The following is a 10,223-nucleotide window of genomic DNA, read 5'->3' as shown; positions in this document are numbered from 1 at the left end:
ATATTAATAATCCACACATGTAGTTGATAAATCGTTTTGTCGTATGAAACAAACAGCATTAACTCTATAGTCACCATATCAACATGATCCTACATCTCAGCAAATGTTAAGAAGCCAAAGCACTGAAGACCTAGTGATGGGAAATATACAAATACGGGGGGGGGGGGGGGGGGGGGAACTAGTAAACACTATTTGCCTCCAGGGGCAAGATCAGATTTTTTTTTTTTTCCTTTTTGTCTTTTTTCATGTCCGGCAACGGATCGCAACCCTCAGTGCTGCGCCCACACCTCGCTCAGCCAGTGAGCGGGAACCGGTCTGTATGTGGGATCCGAACCCTCGGCGGGAGCGCCACCGCACTCCCAAGCGGCGCACTGCAGCAGTGCGCCACCGGGCCGACCCCAAGATCAGATTTTGAAGCAACCTCTAGTTAGATTAGATAACCTCATATTTTAAGGATTCTTCTAGATTTAAAATCCTGTTTTCTATCTAAAATTTCGCCTGCAGTTTGCATGGACCACTTTAAGTCATGGTTCTGTTATCTTCTTTAGCAGTTCAAGCAAAGTGCAGCTACAGAAAAAAAATCAATGAATAAAAATAAACCTCTCATTCTTCATCCATAAAAATAAGGATATTATCCTCTATTGCTCAGAGTTTTTGAAGGAATTGAATCAGGTAACATATGTGAAAAAGTTTACCAAAATTCCAGACATACATTTTAGTTTCCTTTTTCTATAGCCTGAAGCTACTATCTTTTGCCACTAGATGGCAATGTTGGATCAGTAGGTCAAAAGTTGACAGTTGTAGCATGCGAAATCTGGATTTTATTTAATCGGTAAAAGTGAAATGTATAAAAAACTGTATTACGAGTGTTTTCCTGGAATTTAATGAGCTTACAGATAAGATTTTGAATATTTAAAAGGAGAGGCTGTGATAATTTCACATTCTGTAAGAAATGAAAGTGCTAATGGTGCGCTTACTTTTCATTTTTAAATCTTAATTCATTTTAATTAAGAATGTGGGTAATCCTATGAAAAGGGCATCGCGCAAAGTAACACATATGTTAATAGCTAATAAAAATGTTTAAACATTTACCTTGGACCCCAAACTGAGAGAAATGATCTCATCCTCAAAAGCAGAATGTGTGTCAATATGAGCAGGAATTCCTGGGATGGAAAATATAACACGTCACTTCATTTTTTCCTTTTAGTAGATTTAAAATGACTCTAAATATAGCCTCACACTATTATTGTAAAAACGTTTTTGGTAATCAGAAATATACTATAACTTTAGTTAAAAGGAAGCATTTAGGGTTAACATGACTAAATAAAATTAAACCAAATCTAAACTAAAAATATCTTAACTTCAAGTTAAAGTGCCACTGGGATTATTCTAAAATCAAGTCACTGCTTAACTAGGACAATTTTCCAATTCTAGCCCAAAAGGAAGATGTGGAAGATAAATACAAAAGCCTTGAAACTGAATTCCCAAGTACTGTACTTGTAGAACAAAAGCAATAGCCAAGTGTGAAGATTAAGCATATCAGTAATTAAGACATGGCTTCCTGCACCAGCCTCTCAATCTATCTTAATTGAGCACCTCTTACGTAAAAGGAACTCCCTGTCCTCAAGGAGCTTACAGATCAATGGAAAGACAGGTCAGCCCTCTCCACTCTTCTTTTTCAGATCCCTCCAGTTTGTAGGATGTAACACTGAGCACCTCTTACGTAAAAGGAACTCCCTGTCCTCAAGGAGCTTACAGATCAATGAAAAGACAGGTCAGCCCTCTCCACTCTTCTTTTTCAGATCCCTCCAGTTTGTAGGATGTAACACATGCTCCTTCATGCTCCATATTATAGGGACAGCCTCAGCCTCTACTGTGGGGGTGGGGGGAGGGTCTCCAGTTGTCCAGCTGTGCCAGTGACAAGGGCAGTATGTCTCTCTAATTCAGAGATGAGTATTAACAAGTCCATTTGGTTACAAATCTAAAGCCATATTCTGCCATAAGTTTTCATTGTGATAAATACAGAAAACAAAACTCTACAATCTCTACCATTAATAAGACCTTTAAAATTATTTGATTACTACAAATATCAGATGAACACGCTGCTAACAAGTGCAAGAAATCAATAACCTAAAAATATTTCACTAACATATACTCCTAGAATTGTCTTCCACATTCTCAAACAGAGAAAGAAGAGAAAGATCATCCAACCAAATAGCCTTCTTCTGTGTATCTGTAAATTATTTGGTTTCTTCCATTATACATGTCTCCTGTGTTTTTCAAGCAATTGTCTCCCTCTATAAATAAAATGTTAAGAGGGAACAAAGAAAAAAAATCACAAACAACAATCTGTGTTGTGCTTTGAGATGCAAATTCCTTAAGAGACTGAAGTGTAGATTTGTAAGGGATTGAGGTCAACACAGGTAACAGACATGAGCAAAGCAATCGAAGAGTTAGTTTGAGCTAAAAAATAATATCTTTGATCTTAGGGAATTATATAATCTACTTAGTTCTGAAATACAGAACTGAAATTTCAAAAGAAGAAATACTCACCATGCCCTGGTTCATACTGATTTACGGTCAGTTGATCAGGTTTATGTTTAACGTAACCTTCCTTCAACCATTTCTCCAAAATGCTATCACAAATATCAGGAAGACCTAAAGTCAGTAATCATACAGGCCAAACATTTACTTTGTATGTTTTACCATAGAATAAGAAAATAGTCACTATGATAAAAACCACTCAGCTTTTAATTTAGCATCCATTAGCATAACAATAAACCCAAAGCAGAACAAAATTAAAAAATAAAAACAACACTTTCCTAAGAAACTTTTAAAGTTATTTATTGATTTTATCTAGTAAGTCCAAAATAACGATTTTACTAACAAGAATTTTGGTATTTTATAAAATATCAATAAAACTATAAAATTTAGTATATCATATATTTGAAATTAACTTGACCACTTTTTTGTTTTTTTAAATCATTTCATTTATTTTAATTATTTTAGATGATTTCCCTCTAAAAAAAACACAACACCTTTCAAAGTAGAACTAACTTACTTTTTTGAAGTCATAAATGTTATTTCATGATGGAAGAAAAGCCTCAAATAAGACCAAAGTCATAAAAAAAAGATAAATTTAGCTCCAACAAAGAATTATACCAAAGCATTAACATCCAGAATATACAGTAAATTCTTAATAAATTAGACAATCCATTAGAAAAAACTGGCAAAGGATATGAAAAAGAATTCACAGTAAAGGAAATACAAATGGCCAACCTCACTAGTAATCAGGAAATAACAAATTTAAAAGTTTTACAATCACATGTTCATAGGGGTGGGGGCAAGGAGGGGTGCACATTTGGTGATAATATGTTAGTATAGCTGTTTTAAAGAGCAATTTGTCAGTATCTATTAACATTTTTAGTAAACATAACCTTTGATACAACAGTGCTACTTCTTATTACTAAGTCTCCCTTGAGAAACTCTTGCATAATGTATAAAAAGGCGTGAACAAAGACATTTACTCTAGCACTATTTATTTATTAATTTAGCCAATATCAAGTTTTATTCTAGGCAACTGCAAATCATCCAAGGGTACATTCACATTTAACCCAGGAGCCCACTCTCATCTCCCCAAACAACAGTGGAGCAGGCATTCAACACTCCCAAGAGACAAGCATCTGTGTCTAGCACTACTTATACAAAAAAGCTAAAAACTAGAAATAACCTACATGTCTATCAACAGGGAACTAATTGAATAAGCTATTATGGGTCATTCAATACAATGAAAAACTATGTAAAATCTCCAAAACATACCGTGGAGGGAAAAGAACAAGCTGGAGTGCACATGTAATATGTGAATGTATGATTTATGCCATACCATACATATGTTAACATACCGCATATGTTAACAACTATGTACTTTCACAGGTATATCTATAGGATGTAAACTCATTTTTTAAAGGATTGGAAGAACATTATACTATACTGTTTTTTTTTTCTTTGAACTTTTTATTGAAGTACAACATATATCCAGAGAAGCACAAAAACTTAGATTTTTACAAAGGGAGTGTACCCAGCACCCAGATCAAGATACAGAACATAATCAGTACCTAGAAGGCCCCCAAAATGTAATATTTTTTTTCCTCTTTTCCTCCTCCCTTCCCCCCCACTACATCATATCTGTTCACTTGTCTTAAGTTCAAGGAATTGTTGTGACTGTTTTGTCTTCTTCCCCCTCACTGTTTATTTGTGTGCTCATTTATTTATTTTTAGCTCCCACATATAAGTGAGAACATGTGGTATTTCTCTTTCTGTGCCTGACTTGTTTCACTTAATATAATTTTCTCTCAGTTCATCCATGTTGTTGCAATACTATACTGTTAATAGTATGTACTTCTAAGAAATATGGGAGTGAGGAACCAGTTTTATACAAGTTTGAATTTGGGATTTTTTACATCAAAATAATTCTATTTATCTAATTAAAATATTTTCAATTTAATTGACTGTTTTGCAAGTTTATCTACACATGACAGGGCTGGCTGGTTAGCTCAGCTGGTTACAGCACAGCCTTATAACACCTGGGTCATGGGTTCAGATCCCCATACCAGCCACCTGCCCAAATATATATATATATATACACATGACAAATGAAACATACCCCACCAACTGTGATATTGCTGTACTTCTAATATATTAAATCTTTTTTTCTGAACCAACATATATTATTTATTAACAATTACTTACCCCCAGGTAATGGCTTATCTTTATCTATGCTGTTGTTCTCATAGTGGAATTCATAACCAAAATGCTTTACTCTTCTGTGCTTTAAGGATTTTTGAACTGTATGAAGACAAGAAAGTAACAATTGGGGAGGAAAAGAATTGCATTTCTTGGGCCGGCCCCGTGGCTCACTCGGGAGAGTGCAGCACTGGTAGCGCTGAGGCCGCAGGTTCGGATCCTATACAGAGATGGCCGGTGCACTCACTGGCTGAGCGTGGTGCAGACCACACCGTGCTGAGGGTTGCGATCCCCTTACCAGTCAGAAAAAAGAAAAATTTGTATGTTTCAAGTCAACACTTTGAGTAAGGATTAGTTTTGTAATAGTAACTTCTGTTAACTGCTAAAATTACTGTCTTTAATAAAATTAACCATTCTGCTTGATATCTGTTCTTTCAAGTCTAAAATTGTAATATACTCTTAAACAGTTTCGCCCAATCAATCTGAAAGAGTTAACCATGTAAACCACCACTCACAAGACTGCTACTGATCTGGAAAGACTCGGAGTAACTCTAATTTGCAAATGTCTCCAAAAGGCTCTTACTACATTATAGTGGTAGGGTACTGAACTGCTGATTCCTCATAGGAAATATGCCTTAGAGGGAGAGGAGCAAATAAGATAATATATGTGAAAGGACTCATAAAATTTAGCTATACAAATGTTGATTAATAAATATTAAACAGTTTTGAGTCTTAAATTGATAGCTATTTAAGTGTTATTTATTATTCATGTTCCTAACAATTGTCGGAATGATTTACCTAACATTGGATCCAGGCTTCTTTCAGTAATTCTGAGGAAATATTAAGAATTTTAATAAACCAAAGGAGGAGGGAAAAAAGAGAAGCAGTAACATGGCATTTGGCAGAAACTTATAAATATCAGATTTTAAGTTTCACTTACAATTTTGATTGTTTTTATTTTCTGTCCAATTAACACTTTTCAAAAGCATTTCCTCATCTTCAGAAGAAATAATTTCTTCTACTACCATGAGGCCTGGAGGTAAGGCTTGAGGCCCCAACTTCTTCCATTGTGCTGTGGGAAACCAAATTAAAACAGTCACATTACAAAGTTAAAGTTCCTATATACAAATAATTCTGTCCAGTAGCCATTGATCAGTTCATAAAACTCCCTATCCTGATTTTCAGAAATAAGAATGCTGAAAGGCAGATGACATATTAAAATTGCAAAAACAAAGACCAAGATCAAAATTATGGTACATTCCATCTACTGCAGGTATCAACAGCAAATAGAACAGTATTCATTTAAATATTCTGTTTGAACATGATTGAGTCACTTTTTAAATCTCACTAAGAGACAGGGTGACAGTATCTATAGTAGGCACTTCTATAAAAACGTCAGGTTATCTCTAAATATTAAATACAAGTATTTAAATGCTCATTTTTGCTCTTAGGCTCTTGGTACTAGCTATGGTCAAGTAACAGAAAAATGTAAAATAACATATAACTTTCTAAACAAATAAAAAATATCATTTATGAAGAACTGTTTAGCATAGATAAATATAACTTAATCTCCTTTGTCCTTCAAAGTTCAAGACAGAAATAACTCTGGAAGGAAACGAAAAAAGAATTTACTATTAGATAAAAAAAAATAGTGTATCCACATTTACTGTTAGGGATCTGATCACTCTTGCTACAGATATGAGTTCTGAAGCTTTTCTGCCGGGCAGTTTTCATCTTTGAATTATTTAACACAAAAATTCCCAAAGGTAATAATGTAAGCACATTAATATTACAATATAAATAGTAAATCATTTGATAAATATATTCCAAGTACTTACTATGTGCCAGACATTATATTATTTATTCAAATTACATGAGAAAAACTTTGGGAATAATTCCTTAAAGACAGATAATTTATATTATGTACAAGTAGTTCATATTTAGCTTTTTAAAGATTTTTTTTAAAAAGAATTTAAAATATCTCATGTATTTGTTATTCAGTGAATATCTGGTAGCAGATCACAACAAGTATCAAAACATTTGTGACACAGTTCTATTCTCAATTTACAATGATATCCAAGGTTATAAACATGATTGCTACACTCTTAGAAGGACATCTAGGTCTAACAAAGGATTTCAAATAAAGAACATTCCACAACTCACTTTGTGTAATTACTGAGTGTTCAACATACTAAGTGGGGGAAAACCCAACTTTAATCAGCATTATCTAATTAAAATTTACTCTTTAATCATTCAGTTTTCAAAACTGATCAGAAACACATAAAATATGAGGATAATCTAGTGCTTAAAATCTGAAAAGCTTGAGTAAGATTAAAAATTAAATACATGTGGACACTGAGAAGTACAATTTCTAAATTATATCTTTAAAAGAATCTTTAAAAGTTTTCCTGAGTCTTGTACAAAAACATAAGTTTAATTAGATTATACTCACCTACCCACCTCAAGGATATCTAATCAGATCTTTTATTGCCTAAATAGGTGGCAAATGAATATAAGATTCGATGCCTAAATCAAAGTTCATCTCAATACATCTCATCTCAATGGGGCAAAGGTGAAAAGATATAACAATCCTTGTATCAATTCTGTAAATCAGTCTATAAAGCTATTACTTTAATTAATTAAATTATTCAGTTCCTCACACTATCCAGTGGCTGTCGTATTGGACAGCACAGCCATGAACATTTCCATCATCACAGAATGTTCTATTGGGTAGCACCACTATAAAGCATTAGGGATCTTTGGAAGTTAAAGGTGCTTCTTCATTAATTTGAAGAATTGGCACAAAATCACATGGATCACAATTAATTCTTAAGTGATTAATTTGAAGCTTCTGGGTAGACACTGTGAAATAAATTGGTGATGTGAATCTTAAACATTAAACTTTGAAAAACACAATTAGGTAGGAAGGCTCCAAAATAAGTAACATGCACAAAAAATGTATTGTTGATTGGTGGTACCAACTCTTTAAAGGCAGGCTATTTCTTACTCACCTGTGCAACTTCAATTACTAGTCCCATGCCCGACACAAACTAGGTACTTAAAGAATGTCTGTTCAAGTAAAAAAGGCTGCTTAACTGATGTTCATGTCTATAAAAAGACAACTCACACAAAAGCAAGAACCAGTTTTTAAAAGATACCTGTATGATAATACCTTTGTCCACAAAGTTCAAGTACAGAATGATCTTTTGTCCTAAATCATCCACTATTTCTTTTCCATTGAGGGTAACATAGGCTTTCTTGGATTCTTCTGCAGTTTTGTATCTTACAAATGAGTAGGGCTTGTTAGGTGGCATCAACAGAGCATCCACCAGTCCACATTTTTCTAAAACTGGGAGCAGTTGGTTCCTACTCACACCATTACCCAAACCACCATTGGCAACAACCAGGCTCTTAAAAAACAAAAAAAGAAAGCAACATGAGCAATTAACATCAACCTGTTTATTTTGAAATAAGATTTCTACAACAATGTAATTAAGAAAGAAAAAAAAGTTTCCTTGTGGTGGCTGTTTGGTTTGCTAATTTCATAGAAGTATGTAAACCAATTTACTAAATATTAGGGGAATAAAAAGTACTCCTACACTGTAAATAATGTTGATTTTTAAATAGCCTATTTCAGTAAAATATTCATTTCTTAAAGACCATAAACGCAAATTAAAAGATTACTTTTTCATTGTTCATAAATATAAATTTAACATAATGAAAGGGAAAAAGGGGTAGAGAAGAAGGAACATGCAGTTACATGGTACTTGCTTTTTTGCCAGAGACTGTTCTCTATGCTTTTACCTACTTAATTCTCATCAACATAATCTTCACAACAAGTGAATTTATTTGGGTAATATTAGCCCCACTTTACAGAGGAAAAAATGTAAAGATCAGAAAAATTAGGTTAAGGTGGTGTAGCTCACAAACCAGATTTGGCCTGAGGACAATGATTTGCCAATCCCTGATTTATACTAAGATTAGGACACAGTGTATTAGCTTTATTACACAAATGGAAAAAATGTAAAGATCAGAAAAATTAGGTTAAGGTGGTGTAGCTCACAAACCAGATTTGGCCTGAGGACAATGGTTTGCCAATCCCTGATTTATACTAAGATTAGGACACAGTGTATTAGCTTTATTACACAAATGAGAATATCTACAACCTTATTTGAAAAGGATGTAAGATTATAAAATTGTATAATAAGTAAAACTTTTGTCACGGGACAGCCAATACTTTATATATATATGCAAATATAGACATAATAAACAAACCAACGACTACAATAATTATAATATGGTGTAAAATCTAGTCTCAGATGGCTGCCCTGAACCTCATTCAATGAGGTTTACTAATTAAAATAGCAAGATAATTAGGTTATATGTAGCCATAATTATAAATACATCTCCACACTCCTAAATCTAAGGAATTGCAAAGGTTTCATAAATGTCAGAGGACCATTGCCTCATCCCGGAATGAAAGATGAGGAGGCATGACTTGAAGAATTCTAGTGGTCCTCAAACATGCTGTCCGAGTGATTTATGGGCAACTCTAAAGGCAAACCACACAAAAACAAGTGCAGTGGGTGGGGAGGGAGGAACTTATTTCCCATTACATGTGAGTTATTCGATACAATTAAATATAATTATTTTATTCATAATTGTTCATCTAAGCAATTTTCCAATTAATAAGAAGTATGAAATAGAGAATTTGGATTTTTTTAAAAAGTTATCCTCAGTGCTGACAATTTGAGGATCAGCAAAATTGATTTTTCTAGAAAAATCTTATACTGCTATACATTTGTGCAAAAGCGTACATATATTTATACAACACATCATTAAAAGAGATAAAATATAATTACAGATCTCTTCACAATTTTATTCTTTTCCTTTAAAAGTATCGAAGAAAAAAATAATCAAAGCCCAAATAAGATGCCACTTCAGAAGACATCATGGTGAGATAAAACTTCTGAAGATCCTAAGGAAAAGACAGACCCAATCAGAAACAAGCTTCAGAAGCAAAAACAAGCTTTAACCGCTTTAACCCTTTTTTTTTTTTTTTCCTTACCAGTTCTCTACATGACCCCTGTAAGGAAAAGAGAGCAAGTTATGCTTGAGAAGAGATAAGTTTAGGGTATGTCAGCTTCATCTTCTGAATGCCTCACGGTCTCAATGGCTCTTGGCTGAAACAGTGAAGTGTATGCAAACATGTTAATTCTAATTTATTATCTATTCCATCCTTTTTATAAGGATTTAGCTTAAATTCTCTGAAGTCATTAATATTTAATTCCAAGTATGGGCCTTTTACCTGCTAAATTCAAATGTCCCTCAACAGACTGCTCATTCCTAAGCTTTGACACAGCACGGAAGACAGCATAAGCTCAAGGGAAGAGTATTGGTCTGAGGGTCAAGAGAGCTAAATTTTTTTTTTTTTTTTCCTTTTTTTGTCTTTTTTCGTGACCGGCAACGGATCGCAACCC

The 10,223-nt window shown here is 33.8% G+C and overlaps 1 protein-coding gene across 1 annotated transcript in view; it reads right to left on the bottom strand.

Moving 5' to 3' along the window:
- Positions 1–1,092: 1,092 nt before the first annotated feature.
- Positions 1,093–10,223, bottom strand: part of ALKBH8 (alkB, alkylation repair homolog 8 (E. coli)) — a gene marked incomplete at its 3' end in the record, with an annotated part of 16,522 nt that continues 7,391 nt past the window's right edge. The window contains exons 3-7 of the mRNA XM_008594067.1: positions 7,916–8,153; positions 5,684–5,815; positions 4,750–4,845; positions 2,554–2,658; positions 1,093–1,163 (exon numbers count right to left, since the gene is read on the bottom strand). Of these exons, the coding sequence (XP_008592289.1) occupies positions 1,093–1,163; positions 2,554–2,658; positions 4,750–4,845; positions 5,684–5,815; positions 7,916–8,153 (642 nt within the window). The remainder of the gene's footprint in view (positions 1,164–2,553; positions 2,659–4,749; positions 4,846–5,683; positions 5,816–7,915; positions 8,154–10,223) is intronic.

The sequence above is a fragment of the Galeopterus variegatus genome, unplaced genomic scaffold, assembly GCF_000696425.1.
Source record: "Galeopterus variegatus unplaced genomic scaffold, G_variegatus-3.0.2 Scaffold10081, whole genome shotgun sequence".
NCBI lineage: Eukaryota > Metazoa > Chordata > Mammalia > Dermoptera > Cynocephalidae > Galeopterus > Galeopterus variegatus.
This window is presented reverse-complemented; position numbering and strand designations above follow the sequence as displayed.